At 42.1% G+C, this 26382-nt stretch overlaps 1 protein-coding gene across 1 annotated transcript in view; it reads right to left on the bottom strand.

The window, feature by feature from the left end:
- lama1 (laminin, alpha 1) overlaps positions 1 to 23665 on the bottom strand; it is a 349617-nt gene extending 325952 nt beyond the window's left edge. Inside the window, exon 1 of the mRNA XM_063058896.1 lies at positions 23459 to 23665. Within this exon, the coding sequence (XP_062914966.1) occupies positions 23459 to 23531 (73 nt within the window). The 5' untranslated portion in view covers positions 23532 to 23665. The remainder of the gene's footprint in view (positions 1 to 23458) is intronic.
- Positions 23666 to 26382: the final 2717 nt, after the last annotated feature.

Raw genomic sequence — 26382 nt, forward strand, 5'->3', positions numbered from 1 at the left:
TAGAGCGTTGTGAGCAGCGAGTGTTACCAATGGGAAGCAGGTTTAAACTGTGTTCTGTGTTATGATCACCACAAATAGAATAATTCATGAGCACCGTACAGACAGCACAGAAAAGCATGGTTGAAACTTCACTGATTAAATTATTAAAATACCAATATCAAAAACAGCTGAACCAATACGGCAGAATAGATAAAATTGTTGTGAAAATAAAGGGTGAATAAAATATACATAGTATCAACTTAGTTCCCTTTTCTCAGATACTTTAACAATCAGAACATAATATTTCCACAGTAAGTTAGTTATGGACAGTCCAAAATTAAACAAGCGATAAGATTCTGCGCAAGTCATTACAAAGAGACAATGTTAGCAATCTTGTAAAGTTTTTCCTTCATGAAGCCTGGGGAACACTCAAGGCAATGACTCACTCATGGATTTTATCAGGATTCTTGGATAAATGGAATGGAGGGTTGTGAGTGGTCCTCCTGGCCAAAGAAAGTAGAAGTGTATGGCAGATAGGTTAATAACATTGATGGGGTTTGTACTTAGCACACAATCGGCCAACATAATTTTGAAAAAAAGATATTTCACCATATGAAAGGGAAGGTAAGAATATGTGACCATTGCAGGATCCCACAAATAATATTGTAATAATGAACAGAGAAGGGTTCAGTGACGTTGACTGAGGAACAAATATTGGAGGTAGAGACAATGGTGACTTGTGAGGTAGGGGAAGTGTAAAGTCAGAGATGAAGAGCAAGGAGTGAGGCATGTGGGACATCTGAGTTGGCAGATGGGTCTTGATTTAATGAAGAGGATGGGATGTTTGGTGAGGATTGAGGGAAAGAGGTGCAGAGTCCACTCTCCCTGTGGGGACCACACAACCATTTTGATTCCTCCTGACCTTACAGGAAGAATATTTAACATGGAGGGATTATCCTCCCATACTCATAAACAATACTAAGGCGGCATATGGCATGCTTGCCTTTATTGGTCAGCACAGAGTACAAGCATAAAGTAGTCATTTTGCAACTGTAAAAAAAACTTTGATTAGGCTGCACTTGGAGCATTGTATGTTGGTCAACCCATGCAGGAAGGATGTGGAGGCTTTCAAGAATGCAGAAGAGATCTACTAGGATGTTGCCTAGTTTAGAGATATGAGCTATTAGAAGAGGTTAAATGAATTTAGGTAGTTTTAGTTTCCTCTGGAGACGCTGAGGGGAGATCTGATAAAAATTTATAAAATTATGAGAGGCAAAGATGTAGTGGAGTGTCAGAATCTTTTTTCACAGAGTCAAGATGTCAAGTACTGGAGGGCATGCATTTAAAGTGAGAGGGGGAAGTTTAAAGGAGATGTGCAGGGCAAGTTTTTGCTTTACACACAGAGTAAGTAATAGGTTCCTGGGACAGGCTGTCAGGGAAGGTGGTGAATACAAAAGTGGTGATTAAGAGATACATGAATATGCAGAGTGGAAGGAAATAGATAATGTGCAGGCAAATTTAGTTTAAGTTGGCATCATGTTTGGTGCAGACACTGTGGGCCAAGGGGTTGTTCCTTGATGTACTGGTAAATGTTCTGTATTCTAAGTGCCTCATCTTCTGTCCTGTTGGGCTTGTTGTTCCATATCTGGGGTAGGATTACATTTATAATCATAAAGCACAAAAAGGCTAAAAACAACTGTTTGCCCTGAGAAGACAGATCTCCTTTAATACCAAAGTGAGGAGCTAGCCTGGATTAAGAGCTCAAACCCAGAAGCATAAAATGCTGGAGGAACTCAGCAGGCCAGGCAGCATCTTTGGCCTGAAATGTCGACTGTGCTTTTTTCCATAGATGCTGCCTGGCCTGCTGAGTTCCTCCAGCATTTTGTGTGTGTTGCTCAGATTTCCAGCATCTGCAGATTTTCTCTTGTTCATATCCCAGAACCATAGTAGGATTGAATGTTAGCAACCGAGAAAGCTCGTGACTGTAAAGTTTCAAAGCACTGATGAGGTACTTCGAGCAACACGAAGGGCCCTTACTTTCAATGAAAAAAATTGTAACCATAAAACCTTCATTGAAACAACTGGCCTCTGACACACAGGTTTATTATACACATATCTTTCTTAAAATGAAGCTGCTTTAATTCAGCCCAGCGTGTTGATTCTGTGCTTCTTCTGTTCAAGGGCAAATTGCAAACATGAACAATTGCCATTCTTTAAGATAAAGATTCCTCATACAGGATTTGACATTTTTAATCAAAGCTCAATCTACTGGCAGGGCTGATAAGGGTACGTGGGAGGTGGTTGGGGAGATAACGCTTTGTTTTGCTTTCTCTATTATTATGTATTGCTTTGTTCTGCTGCCGCAAAGACAACAAATTTCACGACATATGCTGGTGATATTAAACCTGATTTTGATTTTGTTCCAAGCTTTCAAATTGCCTCGAGCTTGTCAAAGCCATTCCTTAAATGCCCCTCCTCCATTTTCAACACTTCCTGGGCCAGGAATTTTCTCAAGGCTGTGGGTATAGAGTAGCTTTATCACTGAGAATTCAAGTACATCCTTGAATCGTTTTATCTATCTTCCTGTAATCTTCTTCCACGATGCAGCCTGCTTAAGGAGTAGAGTTGGGCATGCAAATGATAAGATTTGCCCAGCAGATATTATTTAGAACTGAAATGAGAAAGATTTTCTTCAAAGTCATTGGATGTTCTTAAAGCAGGGATTAATAGGTTCTTGATTGGTAAGGGGTTAGGGTTCTGAGAAGGCAGAAGAAACGGTGGAGCAGAATGTAATATGATTACGGGGCTCAAGTTTGCAAAGAAGCAGAGTTTTGCAGCTGTTAGATAAGGCCCATGATCTCATACACTTTAGTGAAGGAGCCAATACTGACTTGTAGCCTGGTTTCTGAATGTACAATACTGCAAATGACAGACTGATGATTGCACTTGGAGTGACCTTGATTTCAGAATGAGAAGTGAAGTGAGATAGCCCATTTATTAGATTCATCCCCTCAAAAAGCTTGCTTAGGGTAACATACAGCAGGGGAAAAACAGATCAAGAAAAATACTGAAGCAATGATCCAGCTTTGCTTAACACCAGAATGCAGCCTGATGCGGCCACCTCTACTTTGGTAAGACCCGTCGTTAATTGGGGGACACTTTGTCAAGCATCTCCGCTTCATCCTCCAAAAGCCAAACTTCCTGGGGGCCAAACATTTTCCTGTTCCAACACGTTGGTCCATAGGCTTCTCCTCTGCAAAGATGAGGCCACCCTCGTGGTGAAGGAGCAACACCTTACATTGTCTGGGTGGCCTCTAAACTAATGGCACAAATATTGAGTTCTCCTTTCAGTAAAGAAAATCCCCTCTTCTTTTACCTCTCTTCACTTGCATATCACTTGGGTCCCCTCCTCCTTCCCTTTCTTCTACGGTCCAATCTCCTCTCCATTAGATTCCTTCTCCTCCAGCCCTTTACTTTTCCCACCCTCTTGGCTTTTACATCACTTTCCAGCTAGCCTCTTTCCCCTCCCCCTATCTTTTTATTCTGGCATCTTCCCCCTTCCGTTTCAGTCCTGAAGAAGGGTCTCAACCTGTAATGTTGACTATTTATCCATTTCCATAGGTGCTGCCTCACCTGCTGAGTTCCTCCAGCATTTTGTGTGTATTGCTTTGGATTTCTAGCATCTGCAGACTTTATTGCGTTTATGAGGTTGTATCTGGTGGTTTTGATCATGGCTCACATGACACTGTGAGCTAAATAGAAAATAGAGATAAAGTTCCACAGGCTGCCAGATTCAGGAAGGATTGTATGTATACACCGTCTTGATTCAGACTCAAATGTCTTTTTCAGGTAAAAGAATGACCAAGTATTATGATTTATGTTCCTGCATTTCTCTTGAAGTCAACATAAGCCAAAGATCATTTCCAGTCTATATCCCCTTGGACCCATGTGGTTCAGGAAGCAGCTCCTCAGCCACAGGGAGGAAGTAGATAGGGAGGACCCACGGCTAGGACTTATCACAGAACCCAGACACGGGGTTTGCAGCATGTGGTTACAGCAATCAAACTGGTTTTCTTGCTGAAAGATGATCATGATTGTGGTATCTCAAAGGTCATGCTCTTCTCAGATGTGGGAGATGAAGTTTCTAATTTGTTATTCAAGTTACTCTGTGCCATGTCTTAGCACTTCCACATGGATACCATACTTCCCAGGCTTTGCTGCTTTCAACTCAATGTAAGGCTTCTTTGACTCCTTCTCAGTCTAGAACAATAATGTGGATAAAAGAGAGGATGTGGAGAAGATGTTTCCTATTGTGGATTTGATTTGACATATTGAAGGTGGACGTTGATAGGTTCTTGCTCAATCAGGACATCAAAGGGTATGGGGCAAAGCAGGAAAATGGGGTTGAGAGGGATAATAAATCAGCTATGATAGAGTGGCGGAGCAGATTTGATGGGCCGAATGGCCTATTTGTGCTCCTAAGTCTTATGGTCCTATAATGATGCTGAACCAAACCATTTGTGTGGGAAGGAACTAAGGGAACTCATGTCAAGGGTACAGAGATATCTGAAAGGGTACAGAGATATTTTAGGGTTTCTTCAAACGCTCCTTCCAACTGGTACATTCTGTACTTGATAAATTCGCCTTTGCTCTTTGCTTTCAGTAGGATGGCATCCTTGGGTGTTTAGGCTAAAGATGGTCCTGATGGCATTGGAAAGTCCACGCGGGAGGAGAAGATGGCGGCGCGACACAGCTTGCATGGCCACTCTGGTGAATGATATCTGTTATTTGTCAAGTAGGGTACCGTGCACAATTCTGATTTGATGGAGACAGACGTGAGAGCACGGAGGAACATCTGGCGAAACTTCTGAAATGCCTGCTTCACTGCCGCTGCTACTGTGTGATCCGGAATCTCCGGAGGGGAAGGCCCCGAGTCCTCAGCTTTGCTTGTTGCTCAGCAGCCGGGGTGGGTTCGAAGCGCTTGGCAGTGGATGGTGCTCGGTGTTCGTGGGCTGGTCGGAGGCTCGAAGTTTTCGGATGGACTCAGAGTCGGCTGTGGTCGGGTGCTTCCAATGCATCGACAAGTTGTCGGCGCTTGGAGGTTCATGGCAGGGAGTTTCTCCCTTCTACCGTCTGCGTGGGATGATAGGGCTATCGGGACTTGAGACTTTTTCTACCATGTCCATGGTCTGCTCTTTATCAAATTACGGTATTGCTTTACACTGTTGTAGATATATGTTATAATTACGTAGTTTTATCAGTTTTGGTTTGTCCTGTGTTTCTGGGATATCTTTCTGGAGGAACATTGTATCATTTTTTAATGCATGCATTTCTAAATGACAATAAATGAGGACTGAGTGTCCTCATAATCTAATCTAATCTAATCTAATCATGAAAGTTTCCACGCTTCTCGCACTCAGCAACTACACTAGTGCCTTACTCTAATATGTACTACGATTATATTTATTTGGCTACCTAGTGTAGCTGCCCACAATGCTGGGTTGTTCTGCATCTCTTAGTAACACTTTTTTTAACCACTTCAAATATTTTTTACATCCGTGGGTGATCAGCATTTGTATTTTATGAAAAGTGACAACAATTTATGGAAGATGAAACCAACTGAAAGCTGATCCCCAAGTGTTCAGATTATTACTGAAATACAACGAATATGAAATGGCATTTAGGATTCTGAAATGTTTCGAACAAAAATAATTCCAATCTTCCTTTACTCGTAAAATAGCTTAGAATTCATTTCTATTTCAATGTTTACCTCATGTACTGAATTCAGAATCACAGTCCTTATTTTTCCAATCCCAGCGTACCTGCCTTTCTGAAAATTCTTTCCAGCCTGGTCCCAGCTTTACATTTCAGTTCCCTGTTCTAGCCCAGAGTGCAGCCTCCACCAGTGCCGTAACTCCACTCTTGTAGTCATTGAGCCATACAGCATAGAAAAGAAGCTATTTGACCCAACTAGTCTATTTTGACCAAGTTGCCTAACTGAGCTAATCCCGGAGCCTGTGTTTGATCCATATCCCTCTGAACCTTCCCTGTCCATGCATCTGTCTAAATGTCTTTTAAACATCAGAATTGTTCCTGTTTCTATGACCTTCTCCACCAGCTCGTTCCTTCTCTTCAAGGTCTCTCCCTACCTGCATGACCTTGATATGTATTTGTCTACCTTTAAAATCTTACTCTGAATCTATCTTCAATGCAGCTTCAGCCTTCTCGATCAGATTGTAATACACCAGAGTAGGAGTAGGCCATTTCCTCTCAACCCCATTCTCCTGCCTTCTCCCTGTAACCTCTGACATACTTAATAAGCAATTACATATCAACCTCTGTTTTAAGTATACCCAACGATTTGGCCTTCATACTTCATAGTCCACTGTGGCAATGAATTCTACAAATTCACCACCATCTGGCTAAATAAATTCCTCTCCATCTCTGTTCCAAAGGGACATCCTTTTTATTATGAAGCTGTAACCTCGAGTTCGAGACTCTTCCACTGCCGGGAACATCCTCTCCATGTCCACTCTATCCAAGTTTTTCAATATTCAGGAGGTTTCAAGCTAGAGCTACTAGGACTTGATATTTCAATCCCCGTGGCAAGTCAGCACTCTCCATGTTGGCAGTGGGCTTGGAGTGGTGACAAGGAGGGAGGGTAGGTACATCATCGGGGTCATCAGGTGGGCACCCTCCTTCTTTGACGTTTCGTTGATAAGCCCACGACGTCTCCAGAGGGCTCAACGGTGCTACCTGGTGTCCCAGATACACCCCCTTCAGTGCCATACCCTCCTGTCTTCATCATGCAGCCCAGTTGTTGTCTTTCCTTTTAATCCAAATCAATGTGATTCAGTGAGTTAAGGATTTGTAGTATTCTAAACTCCAGTTAGTACACACCCAGAGCCATCAAACGTTCCTCATACATTAACCCTTTCATCCCTGGGATCATACTCAAATCTCTTCTGGACCCTCTCCAACACTTCATAGATATGGGGCCCAAAACTGCTCACTATGCTTTACAACAGGAACTCTGCAGATGCTGGAAATTCAAGCAACACACATCAAAGTTGCTGGTGAACGCAGCAGGCCAGGCAGCATCTGTAGGAAGAGGTGCAGTCGATGTTTCAGGCCGAGACCCTTCGTCAGGACTAACTGAAGGAAGAGTGAGTAAGGGATTTGAAAGTTGGAGGGGGAGGGGGAGATCCAAAATGATAGGAGAAGACAGGAGGGGGAGGGATAGAGCCAAGAACTGGACAGGTGATAGGCAAAAGGGGATACGAGAGGATCATGGGACAGGAGGTCCGGGAAGAAAGACAGGGGGGGGCCTAGAGGATGGGCAAGAGGTATATTCAGAGGGACAGAGGGAGAAAAAGGAGAGTGAGAGAAAGAATGTGTGCATAAAAATAAGTAACAGATGGGGTACGATGGGGAGGTGGGGCATTAGCGGAAGTTAGAGAAGTCGATGTTCATGCCATCAGGTTGGAGGCTACCCAGACAGAATATAAGGTGTTGTTCCTCCAACCTGAGTGTAGCTTCATCTTTACAGTAGAGGAGGCCATGGATAGACATATCAGAATGGGAATGGGATGTGGAATTAAAATGTGTGGCCACTGGGAGATCCTGCTTTCTCTGGCGGACAGAGCGTAGATGTTCAGCAAAGCGGTCTCCCAGTCTGCGTCGGGTCTCGCCAATATATAAAAGGCCACATCGGGAGCACCGGACGCAGTATATCACCCCAGTCGACTCACAGGTGAAGTGTTGCCTCACCTGGAAGGACTGTTTGGGGCCCTGAATGGTGGTAAGGGAGGAAGTGTAAGGGCATGTGTAGCACTTGTTCCGCTTACACGGATAAGTGCCAGGAGGGAGATCAGTGGGGAGGGATGGGAGGGACGAATGGACAAGGGAGTTGCGTAGGGAGCGATCCCTGCGGAATGCAGGGGGGGGGGAGGGAAAGATGTGCTTAGTGGTGGGATCCCGTTGGAGGTGGCGGAAGTTACGGAGAATAATATGTTGGACCCGGAGGCTGGTGGGGTGGTAGGTGAGGACCAGGGGAACCCTATTCCTAGTGGGGTGGCGGGAGGATGGAGTGAGAGCAGATGTACGTGAAATGGGGGAGACGTATTTAAGAGCAGAGTTGATAGTGGAGGAAGGGAAGCCTCGTCCTAGAATGAAAAGCCTCATCCTGAGAGCAGATGCGGCAGAGACGGAGGAATTGCGAGAAGGGGATGGCATTTTTGTAAGAGACAGGGTGAGAAGAGGAATAGTCCAGATAGCTGTGAGAGTCAGTAGGCTTATAGTAGACATCAGTGAATAAGCTGTCTCCAGAGACAGAGACAGAAAGATCTAGAAAGGGGAGAGAGGTGTCAGAAATGGACCAGGTAAACTTGAGGGCAGGGTGAAAGTTGGAGGCAAAGTTAATAAAGTCAACGAGTTCTGCATGCGTGCAGGAAGCAGCGCCAATGCAGTCGTCGATGTAGCGAAGGAAAAGTGGGGGACAGATACCAGAATAGGCACGGAACATAGATTGTTCAACAAACCCAACAAAAAGGCAGGCATAGCTAGGACCCATACGGGTGCCCATAGCTACACCTTTAGTTTGGAGGAAGTGGGAGGAGCCAAAGAAGAAATTATTAAGAGTAAGGACTAATTCCGCTAGACAGAGCAGAGTGGTGGTAGAGGGGAACTGATTAGGTCTGGAATCCACAAAGAAGCAGAGAGCTTTGAGACCTTCCTGATGGGGGATGGAAGTATATAAGGACTGGACATCCATGGTGAAAATAAAGCGGTGGGGCCAGGGAACTTAAAATCATCGAAAAGTTTAAGAGCGTGAGAAGTGTCACGAACATAGGTCGGAAGGGATTGAACAAGGGGGGATAAAACCGTGTCGAGGTATGCAGAAACGCAGTTCGGTGGGGCAGGAGCAAGCTGAATCAATAGGTCAGCCAGGACAGGCAGGTTTGTGGATCTTGGGTAGGAGGTAGAAACAGGAAGTGCGGGGTGTGGGAACTATAAGGTTGGTAGCAGTGGATGGGAGATCCCCTGAGCGGATAAAGTCGGTGATGGTATGGGAGACAGTGGCCTGGTGCTCCTTAGTGGGGTCACGATCGAGGGGTAAATAAGAGGAGGTATCCGCGAGTTGTCGCTGTGCCTCAGCAAGGTAGAGGTCAGTACGCCAGACTACAACAGCACCCCGCTTATCGGCGGGTTTAATAATGTTAGGATTAGTGCGGAGGGAGTGGAGAGCAGAGCGTTCCAAAGGAGTGAGGTTGGAATGGGGACAAGGAATGCTTTAGTTAGTTTTCCAATATCTTATAAAGCCTCAGCATTATATCCATGTGTTTATATTCTAGTCCTCTCAAAATGAATGCCAACATTGCACTTCCCTTCCTTTCTACTAACTCAGCCTATTAAGTTATTTGTTAGGGAATCCTGCACCAGGAACCCGTCCCTTTGCATTTCCAAAGTCCCCCTGCTTTCTGAATTCTCTTCCCTTTTCGAAAATAGTCTATGCTTTCTCATAGTATTCATAGTTCTTGTACCCTCATATTATTACTAGAAATAATATCTCCTCCTCACTGATAATCAACGCAGGCACACCTCAAATATGCATGTTTAGCCCATTGCTCTACACTCTGTACACTTATGACTGTGGCTAGGTACAGCTCAAATACCATCTATAAATATGCCAGTGACACAAATATTGCTGGCAGAACCCCCGATGGTGACAAGGAGGCATAAAGGAGTGAGACAGATACGTTGTCTGAGTGGTGTCGCAACAACAACATAGCACTCAACATCAATAAGACCAACACTGGCTAGGTGGCCTATAATTCCCTGGCTTTTGCCTGCCTCGCTTCTAAAAGGATGAAGCAACATTTGCAATTTTCCAGTCCTCTGGAACCATTCCTGGCTCCCGTGATTTTTGAAAGATCACTACTATTGCACAGTCTCTTCAGCTACCTCTTTTAAAAGGGCTATGTAGTTCATCTCGTCCAAGTGCTTTAATCTGGTCCACATTCATTCCTTTCAGCTTCCCAAGGACCTTCTTATTAATAGCAACTACATCCACCTCTGCACATCACCCCCACCCAATTCTCTCGAATTTCTGGCATGTTGCTGGTATCCTCCACTGTAAAGTCTAAACAAAATTCTTATTCAGTTCAACTACCATTCCATTTCTTTGCTCTCCATTACTAATTCTCCCACATCGATTTACAACGGCTTGATGTCAACCCTTACCTCTTTGTTTCTTTACTTCCTGGAAAATCTTTTGTTATACTCTTTTATATGATTACTGCAGCTTTTCCAGCAAATCCAACCTCCCACCTGGCCCCAACAGAAATTAACTCCATTTGAGTATGAAAATGCAAGTTCAGTGTTAGATAAGGTGTAGCAATTCAACTAGATCCATAGCTAGAAGAAATGCCAAACACTTCTGTCTACAGAAGGTGAAGACACCACTCACAATGGTAACCATGACAGACTCAGCAAATGCTGGCACAATATGATTGGTTCAGGCCAGCTTATGGTTGTTTTCTCACAAAGAATTCCTCTGTAGGAATGTTGAAAACCCTGCTGTTACAATCCGAAAATCTAAAAAGGCCCAACTCCAAAGGCTAAAAAAACTGACGGTCACTGAAATAGTAAATAGCTAATAATGCTTTCTCTGCCTAAAGCAGGGAAGTTAATTAAATCCATATAACTTCAGGATCAAATTCTGAACAAGTTAACCTGGGAGAGGTTATGTTTATATGAGTGGGGGTGGGAGGGGGGGGGAAGGTTGAGGGGAGGCAGAGGGCAGTGATTCCAAGACTAACTTCTGTTTACTTATTGAGATATAGCGCGAAGTAGACCCTTCTGGCCTTCAAGGTTGTACTGCCCAGCAACCCCTCATTTAACCCTAGCTTAATTATGGGCCAAATTAAAATGACCAATTAACCTACCAACCAGACTGTGGGTGGGAAAACTCACGTGGTCATGGGGAGAACATGCAAACTCCTAACAACCAGCTGTCTGGACTGTAAAGAGTTGTGCAGCATGTTGCCCCACTGCACTGTGTCACTAGAATTGACTCAGATGGGAACTTCCATTACCAGTGGCACTAATCTCACTGTAAATTAAAACTATTGTTATGTAACTATATCTTAATCAGTGTATTTATCCGAGTTGTATCTCAGTGTATTTATTGCCTAGCTTTTAGTGGTAGAAATTGTCGCAGTTTGTTTACCTTGTCCTTATAGTTGACTATTGTACAGTAGGAAAAATTGACCTTGTACTCCGTACATCTGCTGTTAAATCATACATGTTGCCCAACTATCAGTTCATTGGGTTGGCAATAAATACTCGGCAATTCTAAATTGGCAATGGCAGACAGTTCGACTTTGTACCTTTTACGGTTACACTCATCTACAGCCAGACTTTGGACCAGAGACTTCTTTGGATTTTGGCCTCTAAATCTTCAGTCACACTTTCATTGTATACTTTCAAGTAGATTTGGAGGGCTAGATGGAAGGGTGCATTATCCCATGTATTTCCGGCATCTGCAGAACCTCTTTTGTGTTTATGCAATACCACGTTTTTTTTCCCCGGCACATCGCAACGGTATTTTCAGAATTAGAATTTGTAAAGTGGAGTTGAGAAGACGGATTTAAAAATTTCCACTGTGAATATCATTTAATTTTGAGTTTACCTTTGAATTAATATTGCAGTTCTTGGCAGTTTCATATTAATGGCACCCCTTCACATGAATTAACATCCTATCACCAACTCGGCTACACATGACAAAGGTGGCACAGTTTGTAGCTGAGTATTTCACCTTTGCAAGACTCCAAATAAATAAAAATTTTAAAGGCACTGTGCAATAGGAAGCCATTGTTGTACTGCACTTTTATCCACAGTAACCAAAGGCAATTTTTTGAAATTTTGAAGACCTTTCTGATCAAAATATTTCAACTCTTGGGATCCCTAAGAAGTGAATAATTTAAGCCCTGACTCTATTATTGAGGACACGCGGCACACACGTGCAGGAGTGAAGGGAGAGCAGTGTCCGAAGGAAGCAGACTTCTGTTTAAACACCACTGTAGATTCCAGATATAAAAGCACCAAGAAAATTTTGATTCATACCAAATGCACATGTGCAACTGATGCTTAATAAAATTTAACTCATCGTTGAATACTCAGTACAGTATTGATCTTTTGGAAAATATTCGTAATTAAAACAAGATATATATTGCTTTTAAAAGATTACCATACAATAGGAGGATTACATCAACATCTTTTCATGGTTCAAATAGTGACAAGGTCTTTGAGTATAACAATGGATTTAAAATTTTTGACAAATGTTTCAATTGTTAAATTAGATAATGTTATGGTTAAAAGGGTCGTGTACCTTAAAGCTTCTAAATTCTGATCACATTCAGTGATCCTGATCAATTTGCAACACTTTGATGCAAATTGCTTGAACTGATTTTTCAGTGAATTATATTTTTTAATATGACATATTCAACAGTTTAATGTATAGTTAAGGCAAAAATAAAGCACCGGCTACTCTCTAAGCATGCTGGAGTGTAGAAATGATTAAGTCACAGATCTGTGATTTATCTAAACAGGGTGCAAGCTAAAACGCAGCCATCTACAGGGAACAATACACTAAAGGGGCTTGGAATTTTAATGGGAAGTGTCTGAAACTATCAGCCAATTTAATCCAGTAGTATTTGATAAGCAATTCACTGAGATAAAAGCATTGGTCTGCGTCACCCTGAGTGCTACAGGGAGTGGCTCACTGAGGAAGCAAATTTGCTCTGCTTTAGAGGAGTGCGCATTAGATTAAATTTAGCTGGTAATGAAAAGGCATTTTAATTTGCATATACTGATTTGGTATGTGCACTGAAGGCCATTGAATTGTTTGCCGCCTTACACTCGAGTCTTCAGGGAAGACTTTCACCTATAATTTTTTGCCCAAGATGGACTGTTTCCTGAACCAGAATAGAAATCACCACAAAACATACTGGGAGTAAGTTTATCCACTAGAATCCAGTTGGGAAAGCCTACACTCAGTAAGAAATGTTTGGGTTATGCAGTTAACTACTTGTTAATAGATGCACAAGCTGAGCTCTTGTTTTCTGCATGTGAGCTCCCAGGGTGACGTATAAGCAGACTTAGGCTACGTCCACACTACGCCGGATAATTTTGAAAACGCCGGTTTCGAGTAAAAACGACAGGCGTCCACACTAAGCGTTTTTCAAAATATCTCCGTCCACATTAGACGGACATTTAGGCATGCGCAGGACACAGAGAAAACAAGCGAAGAGGAAACGATATACTTGGTGCGTGTTTGTCCAGTTACAGAGGAACTGCTAGCCCTTCACATTACCATAAAAGGCAATCTACTGACATGGAAATCTTAAGGCTACTACATTGTAAAAGATGTAATACAATTAATAGAACACAGAATAGTACACCACAGGCCCTTCGGCCCCCAATGTTGTGCCGACCCTCAAACCCTGCCTCCCATAAAACCGCCACCTTAAATTCCTCCATATACCTGTCTAGTAGTTTCTTAAATTTCACTAGTGTATCTGCCTCCACTACTCAGGCAGTGCATTCCACGCACCAACCACTCTCTGAGTAAAAAACCTTCCTCTAATATCCCCCTTGAACTTCCCACCCCTTACCTTAAAGCCATGTCCTCTTGTATTGAGCAGTGGTGCCCTGGGGAAGAGGCGCTGGCTATCCACTCTATCTATTCCTCTTATTATCTTGTACACCTCTATCATGTCTCCTCTCAACCTCCTTCTCTCCAGAGAGTAAAGCCTTAGCTCCCTTAATCTCTGATCATAATCCATACTCTCTAAACCAGGCAGCATCCTGGTAAATCTCCTCTCTACCCTTTCCAATACTTCCATATCCTTCATATAGTGAGGCGACCAGAACTGGATACAGTACTCCAAGTGTGGCCTAACCAGAGTTTTATAGAGCTGCATCATTACCTCGCGACTCTTAAACTATATCCCTCGACTTATGATAAAGTGTTGCATTGTAATTTGAACTCTTACAGGTTTAGTAACTTCGGACCACAGTCACTTCCACTCACTCCCTTCTCTGCTAATTGACAATAACCAACGTGACTACTCTACTTTGATTCTTCCGTTTAATACCAAGTGAACCAGTGGACATGCACATGGAGTAAGTGTGGGCAAATACTGACCAAAATGATCAGCCACAATCAGACTGAATTGCAGAGCAGGCATGAGAAGCCGAGCAGACTGTTCCAACTCCTATTCTTACTTGTGATTCAAATTTCACTACAACTCCTCTTTGTCTCGCTACTTGGGATTTGATGGATAGCATTTTCTGACCCAAAGCAATCCTGTTAACTTTGTTGTGAGGTGAGTTCAAGCTGTTTGGTGACACAAGAGATTGCAGTTGCTCAAATCGAGACAATCTGCTGCAGGAACTCAGTGGTTAAAGGAGGATTTGTGGGAGGAAAGGATGTTTTGGGTCTTAATGAAACATCTCTCAGATGCTGCTTAACCTGCTGAGATCCCCCAGCAATTTTTTTTTTATGGTCCTGTCAATTTGCTCGTGGCTGCGGATCAGTTATTTCCTCTGATTCAAAGGGCTGTATGTTCAGAGACTTAAGCGTAGAAATTTACACTAATAATCTGCTGCAGTACTAATGCTGCCTTTCGGATACGTTGTCAAGCTGATACCTTGACAATTTTCTCAGAAGGATATACAAGATGCCCTGGCACTATTTCAAAGACGAGCAGGTTAATTACACCTGCTATCCTGGCGAACATATATTCTCACTCGACATCACTAAAATGGCTTATTTGATTTTCATCACTTTCATCTTTGTGGATAGCTCAAAATGCCGAGTTTATTGACACATGTATGCACAGGTGCACTGAAAAAATTACTTGCAGCAGCATCACAGGCACAAAGCACAAGAGAAGCAGGATTCATGAGAACATAAAATATCCATAATTTTTAAATCAGAAATCTCAATTAGTACAAAAAAATCCATTTTAGTGCACAGTGATCAAAGTGGCCGTAGTGTTGCTAAACTGAAGTGTTTAGGGTTGTACTTGCCTGTAGTGAATAGGGTTTTACCAGTTGGTCCAAGAACCAAATGCTTGAAGGGAAGTTGCTGTTCACTGATTGCAAGTTGCTGCAATGCCTCATTACATTATAGCAGCGATTCCCACGATATTTGACTGGCTGTAAGCCTTTTTGGTTCCTGATATTGATGTGAATGATGCTGTATAAATGCAACTCTTGCTTTTCTATTTTTTTTTTAAACTCAATGTCATTACCACCAAACATTATATAAAAATGAAACATCTCTAACCTTACAGGGAAGGATCTGGGGGAAATCAAAACGGCAGTTTTCCTACAATGTTTTGCAATCCAAGACTTCAAAGTTTTTCCTTCAAGATTTAATTCACAGAACCTCTACTGAAAGCAAAAGACCAGAAAATATTTTTATCATCTTGCATCAAACATTTAATCATAAGGGAAGATATTATAGAAACATAGAAAATAGGTGCAGGAGTAGGCCATTCGGCCCTTCGAGCCTGCACCGCCATTTATTATGATCATGGCTGATCATCCAACTCAGAACCCCGCCCCAGCCTTCCCTCCATACCCCCTGACCCCCGTAGCCACAAGGGCCATATCTAACTCCCTCTTAAATATAGCCAATGAACTGGCCTCAACTGTTTCCTGTGGCAGAGAATTCCACAGATTCACCACTCTCTGTGTGAAGAAGTTTTTCCTAATCTCTGTCCTAAAAGGCTTCCCCTCTATCCTTAAACTGTGGCCCCTCGTTCTGGACTTCCCCATCATCGGGAACAATCTTCCTGCATCGAGCCTGTCCAATCCCTTTAGGATCTTATACGTTTCAATCAGATCCCCCCCTCAATCTTCTAAATTCCAACGAGTACAAGCCCAGTTCATCCAGTCTTTCTTCATATGAAAGTCCTGCCATCCCAGGAATCAATCTGGTGAATCTTCTTTGTACTCCCTCTATGGCAAGGATATCTTTCCTCAGATTAGGGGACCAAAACTGCACACAATACTCCAGGTGTGGTCTCACCAAGGCCTTGTACAACTGCAGTAGTACCTCCCTGCTCCTGTACTCGAATCCTCTCGCTATAAGTGCCAGCATACCATTCGCCTTTTTCACCGCCTGCTGTACCTGCATGCCCACTTTCAATGACTGGTGTATAATGACACCCAGGTCTCGTTGCACCTCCCCTTTTCCTAATCGGCCACCATTCAGATAATAATCTGTTTTCCTATTTTTGCCACCAAAGTGGATAACTTCACATTTATCCACATTAAATTGCATCTGCCATGAATTTGCCCACTCACCCAACCTATCCAAGTCACCCTGCATCCTCTTAGCATCCTCCTCACAGCTAACACTGCCACCCAGCTTCGTGTCATCCGCAAACTTGGGAGATGCTGCATTTAATTCCCTCATCCAAGTCATTAATATATATTGTAAACAACTGGGGTCCCAGCACTGAGCCTTGCGGTACCCCACTAGTCACCGCCTGCCATCCTGAAAAGGTCCTGTTTATTCCCACTCTTTGCTTCCTGTCTGCTAACCAATTCTCCACCCATGCCAATACCTTACCCCCAATACCGTGTGCTTTAAGTTTGCACACTAATCTCCTGTGTGGGACCTTGTCAAAAGCCTTTTGAAAATCCAAATATACCACATCCACTGGTTCTCCCCTATCCACTCTACTAGTTACATCCTCAAAAAATTCAATGAAATTCGTCAGACATGATTTTCCTTTCACAAATCCATGCTGACTTTGTCCGATCATTTCACCGCTTTCCAAATGTGCTGTTATCACATCCTTGATAACTGACTCCAGCAGTTTCCCCACCACCGACGTTAAGCTAACCGGTCTATAATTCCCCGGTTTCTCTCTCCCTCCTTTTTTAAAAAGTGGAGTTACATTAGCCACCCTCCAATCCTCAGGAACTAGTCCAGAATCTAACGAGTTTTGAAAAATTATCACTAATGCATCCACTATTTCTTGGGCTACTTCCTTAAGCACTCTAGGATGCAGACCATCTGGCCCTGGGGATTTATCTGCCTTCAATCCCTTCAATTTACCTAACACCACTTCCCTACTAACATGTATTTCGCTCAGTTCCTCCATCTCACTGGACCCTCTGTCCCCTACTATTTCTGGAAGATTATTTATGTCCTCCTTAGTGAAGACAGAACCAAAGTAATTATTCAATTGGTCTGCCATGTCCTTGCTCCCCATAATCAATTCACCTGTTTCTGTCTGCAGGGGACCTACATTTGTCTTTACCAGTCTTTTCCTTTTTACATATCTATAAAAGCTTTTACAGTCCGTTTTTATGTTCCCTGCCAGTTTTCTCTCATAATCTTTTTTCCCCTTCCTAATTAAGCCCTTTGTCCTCCTCTGCTGAACTCTGAATTTCTCCCAGTCCTCAGGTGAGCCACTTTCTCTGGCTAATTTGTATGCTTCTTCTTTGGAATTGATACTATCCCTAATTTCTCTTGTCAGCCACGGGTGCACTACCTTCCTTGATTTATTCTTTTGCCAAACTGGGATGAACAATTGTTGTAGTTCATCCATGCAACCTTTAAATGCTTGCCATTGCATATCCACCGTCAATCCTTTAAGTGTCATTTGCCAGTCTATCTTAGCTAATTCACGTCTCATACCTTCAAAGTTACCCCTCTTTAAGTTCAGAACCTTTGTTTCTGAATTAACTATATCACTCTGCACTATGTCATTATGCAATGAATTTAATACCATTTTATCCCCTACATAATTTGCCGCAAGGTTCTTTTCCAGTAGATGTTCAAGGATAAATCTATTCATTGTGAAGTCTGAATAGTTCACTTAAAGACTTACAGAAAATTATACTCGCAGATGCTCAATAGAAAAGGGACTAATTCAGGAAACTGAATTGGGAATTGGAAATATTTAAGATTTCAAATGTACAGCTCATCTTCCTTCCAGACTTTCCACACTTAAAGCCATTGATTTGATCACCTTGGAACAGAAAGTGGAAGTTCTTCCAATGTGAAGTACAAACATGGAAAGAGAAGCCAGCTGTTTGAATCTGTTTTGCTGTCCAAAGCCTCTCTCCTTTTGACAGACTATATGAAAAAACGGCAGCCGTGAAATAGATACAGGTTGTCATGGAGACAAGTATCAAGAAGCAGATGCATAATTTCCAGAGCGGTCTGTTAATAATGGGGATGAGTAAGAATTTAAAGGCTCTTTCCTTGAACAATGAAGTGTGAAATGTGAGGAAGAGGAAAATGTGAGAAGCAGCATCAGCAATTCACTGGCAGAAGGGATTGGTGGATGAATGAAAACAAATGCTGGAAGAGAACAGGAAGATGTAAAGCATAGAAACTAAATGAAAAGGACAGGGGGATGAGGTGGGGTGGGATGCTTCAATGAGAAAGCCACCCAAGATTAAGATCAACCATAAATGAAAACTGGAAAATCCAATGAAGCCTTTTTGTTTCATTCCTATCTCCAAGCACATTCTGCTGGAGGAACTCAGCAAGTCAGGCAGCATTATTGGAGGGAAAAGAACCAGTCTCCACTGTCCATTTACCCCAAAGATGCTGCCTGAGTTACTGAGCTCCTCCAACGTCTTCTTCATTGGTTCGGTTTCCTGCAACTACAGCATCTTTTGTCCTCAAATATATTTTCCTTCTCCAGTTATAATGAACAAAACCTATGCCATGAGAACTACAATAGAAGCAACAACAACTATTGAAGACAAGGCAAAAATCTTAGTGTAGTTATTGCAATTAAAGTCATCTTCTTGCATTTTACTCACTCCATAAGAAATTTGAATTAATAAAGGTTTTCAGCATACTCTAAAGACGATCTGTAACATTGAGACAAGGTTCAGTTTAAGGCAACATACATGAGGCCAGATGTCTCAGGAATGTTACAATGATTGGTTGCTGCATGTTTTTAAGTACTTAGGGAGACTGCAGAAACAAGTCTAATTCCCCATAAATCTGACTCATGTCCAATACCACTGAGACATTCGCTGTGAGCTATCAAAAGAAGTTGCTCCAGGAAATAAAGAAATGGTTTGCTGATGTCTTCATTGTAGATTCATATTGAATATTTTCTTCTATGTTTTACAGCCCAGTGATACATTTTGGATGTGAAGTTACCAATTTAATGCAAGAAATAACAGGGCTAATCTTCTGCAAGATCCACTTGGGCATGTTAGCAGAAAAGCTGAGGTGTTCCTAAGTGTATGGTATAGCATAACATTCCATTCTGCAAGGTGCCAATAGCAGGAATCCTGTGCTACAGACTTGAGGAGATATTCATCTATTCCTGCTAATATTTCTTAAGAGACATTAAGCTATATGCAAGGAAACAGGCTCTTGGGCCCACTCTACCGACCACCAAGCACCCATTTCTTGTCCTATTATGAATATGGCCAGGTTAAGATTGCACAGATACAGTATGCCACTGACAGGAGAAATTATCTGCTGGAAGAAAGCTAAGTAGAGTTCTTTCTACTTGAATTAATTATTAAATTGTCATAATTTTGGGTGTACATGTATGCTTTGTGTTTTCTAACTTTTTCTTAGCAGATCCAGACTGATTTTGAATGTCTGTAGCAAAGACATTCATAACAACGATGGTTTTGACAGTCTGTGAACCTGAGAACTGGCTTTACGTACTGTCATAACTACCCTGTCACTGCAGCTGGATCCTTGCATTTAGAGATGTCCTGCTCTGTCTGTCCTGTACATCACTGGACCCTGTTTTTTTTAGGTGGGAGACTGTACCTGGGCCATATTGGAAGAAATGGAATGATCCAAGGCATAGTTAAATAGGAATCTCCTGGATAACAATAGAGTTGCCCCAATGTTGAGGTAGTTATCCATGAACAGTGGGCTGCAGGTTGCTCCCCAGAGGCGGCCACATTGGGCCACAGCACGCTCCCCACAGGAGGCTGCATCAGGCCAGAGGTCAGGAGGCAGTTTCTCTGCAAATGAAGGCCCCAAGGAAAGACTGAGTTGCAGCTGTTGGCTCTCCTCGATGCTGATGGAGGAATTCTTCAAAATTCCGAGACATATGTGATTATTATTGGTGTGGACTGCAGTTTATCTTATCTCCTTCAGTTTTTCTGTTTTGTTTCTTGCTGCCGATTGGCAGGAGGGCAATGTTATTTTTTTTGGGTGAGGGAGGGGTCGGGTGCCTGGTGTTATTGTTGCTGTTTTTTTTGTGTGTGGGGTGATGCCTGGGAATTAGAGATTTGATGTTTTCGCCATCATGTCCAGGAGGGCGATCTGTTAGTTGTTATGCAAGTTTTGTTTCTTTCTCTATTTTTCTGTGGGAGGGGGGCCTGAATGACTTCCATCATTTTTCTGTATTTTATGGCTATCTGCAGAAGACAAACCTCAGAGGTGTATTCTGCATACAAACTTTGATAACAAAGTGAACCTTTGTACCATTCCCAGGCATGTACCTAACCTGCTGTGTTACCAGCCACGAGGAGATGGGGAAAGTTTGGTGAAACCTAACCAATTGCTTCAATTCTCCTTTCTGCAGTCAGCCTGACTGCTGCTGAAAAGTAGCCAGTCAAGAGTCCATTCTATAATTGTGCTGCATTCTCCAGCAACACTTCTGTTTTCAAAGACCAGCAGCAACAACACAACCTACAGTCCTTTTTGATTAAATCTCCTTAGACTGAAACCTGATCTCTAGAGAATTCATGAAATTTATCAGTTTCATTTCAGAATCCCAGGATCAGTCCTTCATACCAGCCAGCCCACAGTCCTCTAAGGAGCTTGTATATCTGAGGAAATGTTCAGTTCACATTTGTGAAACTAAGTAATTTATCCAACATAAATTAGTTTTAGAGGTAAAGCTCTGCAGAATCACAAAAATTTCAGGCCAGAGTCTTGTCTGTTCTGTTTGAGCAATTCAGTTCATCTCCTAATCCTTACAGACCACCTCTTTATGGCTGTGTATCTTATTGTCTGCCTGCACTTTATCTGTATTCTGTTATTATATTCCCTGTACTACCTCAATGCACCAATGTGATGAAACGATCTGTATGGATAGCATGCAAAATAAACTTTTTTGCTACACTTCAGTACATGTGACAATAATAAATCAATTTACCAATTTAATTGTTTTCCCTCTTGATATTTAGCTAATTTCTTTCGAAGCCACATCTGAATCTGTTCCCATCATCTTTCATGCAGAATTTTTGGACGATTGCTTAGTGAATGAAAAAAGATGACTTCTGCCAATCATCTTCCATCTGCATCCTTTGATCTTATTCTGCTCCCACTAATGGGAACCATTTCTCCACACAAAGTGCCTTCAAGATATGTAAACCCGAACATGTTCAGATTTTATCTTTCAGTAATTATCATCTTGGGCAAAATTAGGTATTTTATATTATTAAAAAGAATTATGATGAAACTTTTATATGGGCAATTATATTTTGAAACTTCTGATAATACACCAATTTCAAATTCCTGGGTGCCAATATCTCTGTGGACCTAACCTGACACAGCTATAAAAGCGGCAAAGCAGATTTGGCTTGTCAACTAAAACACTTGAACACAACTAAAACACTTCAGTTAGTCCTGACGAAGGGTCTCGGCTGGAAACGTCGACTGAACCTCTTCCTAGAGATGCTGCCTGGCCTGCTGCGTTCACCAGCAACTTTGATGTGTGTTGCTTTCTCTAACTATCCCAAGTTTCCAATCACAGTCTGACTGTAGAATCAGAATTAGATTAAGCAAATTCTATGATCTATTCACTGTCAAACCAAACAATAGCGTCACAAGAGACTGCAGATGCTGGATTCTGGTGTAACAAGTACAAAGCTGAATGCACTCAACGCTTTGAAACGTTTCGTCAGCTTCAATAAACTGAAGAATCTGAGGAAATCAACCACCAGGCTTGAGTCTGGAAGGTAAATACACTTGTCACATACAGATTGAAGCGAACCGTGTCTTTGTGGAAAGAGGCTATAAAATGGAACCACACAAGCTGGCAAGATCACAGTTAATCACTGGCAGCAGAGATTCGAGCCGGCTCTTCCTGTAAAGAATACAAAATAAACTTCCGATGTCGTCCAAATCAAACTCGGAATATGGGCTTTAAAATGAGAGGGAGCGGCTCTCCTGCCGCTTTGTGGGACTACATTGCATTTCACATCCATGCACGAAATGTTAGCTCTTCCCGGACAGCGAGAATTACAAGAACGATCAAGGGATCGAATTACCGCCGATGGGACCTGGGATATTGCGAGGGTCTGCACAGCTGAATTCTGGCCCCGTGCAGCGTAGGGCTGAGCCATAGGGGAGCTATCAATCAGAACACTGCAAGGAATTGCAACCATCACACACCATCTCTGTTTGTTTGCAAAGTACGGAAAATGTCCAGCCGATTCATTTTCTGCTTGGGAGGTTACATTCTGTCCCGCTACACATCAGGAACGTTTAATTACCGGATTTACAGCTTTCAAAGTGGTTAGCAAAAACAACCGGGTTATTCAAATGAGTACATTAGGAACATAACAATTATTTTGCCTCATATGCCTTAGCAAGCGCGTGGAAACAAGTTAGTGGTACTCTCCCACATTCACAATGTTCAATGCATAAATATTGGACTATAGACGTTAACTCTGTGTCCTACACACATGCTGCTCAACTTGCTCAGAATTCCCAATTTTTAATGTTTTATGCAAAATGTTAAATTTATACATATTTTGATCGTTATTATTAGATTTAGTTACGTTTATGCGTGTAATATTTACGCCACATAATTCATTTACCCACTGTTGTAATGACGAACAGTATAGCGTCTGTAAGGACAATTAGGTGATGGATTCATAGGCTAACAGCATTGATTCACCGTAGCACTGGCCACAAATCAGACACCGTCACATATAATTGTTAAGAAAAGTATCAATCTGCAAAAAAAAACACGCATCCTGCCGCATTATGTGCGTCTTCCCCGAGAGATGAGGGGAATCCCTTACAAGTAAGCAACTCTTATCTAACTTTCACCAAACTTTTTTTTTCTGACGGGTTTTTCCTGGACACGCAAACGCTCGGAATGCTGAAATTATTAAACAAAACCTATACCAGATTCGCCAGCACCGAAGGGAAAATCTTATTGATTTCAAGGCACCGAGTTGTATTGTCAGCTCTTGCTGCTGTTGTCTCCTTTGAGGTTCCGTTTTAAGTTTTCCCGCATGAAATTTCAGAAATTTTCGCACAAGCGTTGAAAGACTTTTGCACGTGTTAAATATTTTAGCATCCTTTTCGATAACTCCCCCTCCCCCACCGCTCGTACATAATATCGTGCGCATCTCTACTTCATCTCACACCCCACATGAATGTATGCATTTATTTTTGCTCGGGATCTGTCCAGTTGCTACGTGCCCTTTCGCTTACCTCTCTGCTGGGACTCTGCCCCGGTACATAGCAGCAAGAGGTGCACCGTCCACAGCCACAGTCTCGCCCCCATCCTCACTGTTACACGAGAGCGGGGCACTGCGTTGAAAGCCCACCGCGCGTACTTCAGTTTTCTTCCTCCTGAAGTCTCAAAAAACTTTTCACTCTCTCACTCTGCCCTGCCTTTACAAATGTTGCATCCTTGGGCGTGGCCACTCAATCTGAAGGGAATCTCACGGACATACACAGCATTTTTTTGGTATTTAATTACATTTACTTTTTTTCCATTTGCAGTTGAAAACGATACATTAGAATTTAAACAAAGCGACAGTATTTGAAGGCTCTGTGTTCAGTACTAGGTTTGCGCCGATTATTTTTTTGCCTATCTTCGGACCCCCGTGCTTTCTAGTTATGTGGTATATTCTGACTGGGGGTTGCAGAAGTGTTACAAAGCACGGTGCAAAGGGGCTTTAAAAGTTTAGACAATAGTATCGGCTTATCGTTCTTCCGTTCTCGCGCACAAAGGCTGTGATTGACAGAGACATAATAGCAATAAAACACGATAGCCGTCAAGGGTAGAAATAGCTTGAACCAGCTGTGCTGCGGTTAAAATACCTTCTAGAAGGGGTAATTTCTATCAAATCGAGATTATCTGTTTCAACATTTTAAAATTATGGAGTTAACTGTTTATGAAAGCACCAGATTTACGTGTTCCGATGTATGCTGCGTGATTCTGATGAACCGAAACCCTGGAGAATTGGTATTTTAGCAAATGCAATCGCTCATTCATTCTTTAAATGGGTAATAATTGGTAATTGGTTTACTATTGTCACATGAATCGAGGTACAGGGATACGGTACAACGAAGTAGCACAAAAATAAAATAAAACACAGTGCTTTGGTTTGGTTTACTATTGTTATCACGCGCACCAAGACAGCGAGACACATCATTCTGCTTGCCATCCATACAGATCATTTCAGAACACAGGTACATCGAGGTAATAATACAATGCAGAATATTGTGCTACCGTTACAAAGAAAGTGTAGTTCAGGGAAATAGATAAAATGCAAGGGCCATAACGAGGTCCGTTGAGATATTTAAATATATATATTTATTTAAGAAGAGGAACATTCTAGAGTCTTACAACCGCCGGGTATATTCTGCCGACTGGAAGGGGAAAGAAGGGTTGACCAGCGCCAATGATGTTGGCTGCTTTCCTGGGGCAGCGGGAAGTGTAGACAGAGCCATTGGAGTTTGTGCCTCTCAGTGGGGTGCAGTTTTATTACGATCCTGCACAAGGACCGGGTATAACATTTACCACATCTGCCATGCCAAAGTTGCCCACATGCCCAATCCCAAATTTCTTACAGAGAAGAAATTGATAGATTTGCATATGAAACAGACGCATTACCAAAGGTAGTGATGCAGACTATAATAATGGCACCATGAAAGCGCATTATGGATTGAAGCTCATTTCTCCGGACTCTTGAATGAACATCTTATATGATAAAAGTTGAACACCTGATCTCTCAATTTTCCATTCTCTGATCCTTATACCTTATTGTTTACCTGCACAGCCCCTTCTCTGTAACTGTAACACTATATTCTGTATTCTGTTATAATTATCCTTTTTCCTTTATTTCCCTTTTGTAATGTATCAATATGCTTACGTACGGATTGATCCGTCTGGATGGCATGCCAACAGAGTTTTTCACTGTACCTCAGTGAATGTGACAACAATAAACCAATTAGAAGCCATTGAAGAAAATTAAAAAGTAGAGAAGTTATGGTATACTCCTGTGGAACCTTGGATAAACCACAGAGATGGAATGTGACCAATTCTGATCATCATCTTGAAAATGGATAAAGAGTGCTCCGGAGGTGATATAAAACAGAACAAGAAGGCAGAATCTAGAAGGCATAGCTGCTGCTTGTTCAAAAGACTGAGTGCTTTTCTCCAAGAAACAAGAGTCAGGAGGACAACAGAGATTTTCAAGACAATGAAGGGATGTGATGAGGTTTACATTTTTATGTAAAATCATAACAGGGAGCCATAAGTACAAACGTTTGTATTTGTATATCTCAAAATCACTGTCATTATTACCAATAATGATAAAAAAAGGAAGTTATGGCAAGTTGAATTAAAATGAGGTGATTGAGTTTGTAGTTAACAACACACAAAATGCTGGAGGAACTCAGCAGGCCAGGCAGCATCTGTGGAAAAAAGTACAGTTCCTCCAGCACTTTGTGTGTGTTGCTCGGATTTCCAGCATCTGCAGATTTTCTCTTGTTTGAGTTTGTACTTATGTTAATTAATAAAACAGGTTTTAGGCATTTGTTATCTTGTTATTCTGAAGAGCAGCACTAGAAAAGTTTACATGAGTATAGTGTATATAATATTTCAGTAATATTTAAGCATTGCTGTAAATATATTGTTTGATTAAGCATTCTTTGTTTACAAAAGGCACTGCTGGTTATTTGCAAAGTACATAAATAACACCATAAGACCATAAGATACAGGAACAGACGTAGGCCATTTGGCCCATTGAATCTGCTCCGCCATTCAATCATGGCTGATCCAATTCTTCCAGCTCCCCTGCCTTCTCCTCATACCCTTTGATGCCCTGGCTAATCAAGAACCTATCTACCTCTACCTTAAATGCACTCAATGACTTTGGCCTCCACAGCTGCTCGTGGCAACAAATTCCACACATTTACCACTCTCTGACTAAAGTAATTTCTCCGCATCTCTGTTCTAAATGGGCGTCCTTCAATCCTGAAGTTGTGCCCTCTTTTCCTAGACTCCCCTACCATGGGAACTAACTTTGCCATATCTAAACTGTTCAAGCCTTTTAACATTTGGAATATTTCTGAGATCTCCCCTCATTCTCCTGAACTCCAGGGAATACAGTCCAAGAGCTGCC

This window comes from Mobula hypostoma, chromosome 1 (genome assembly GCF_963921235.1).
Source record: "Mobula hypostoma chromosome 1, sMobHyp1.1, whole genome shotgun sequence".
NCBI lineage: Eukaryota > Metazoa > Chordata > Chondrichthyes > Myliobatiformes > Myliobatidae > Mobula > Mobula hypostoma.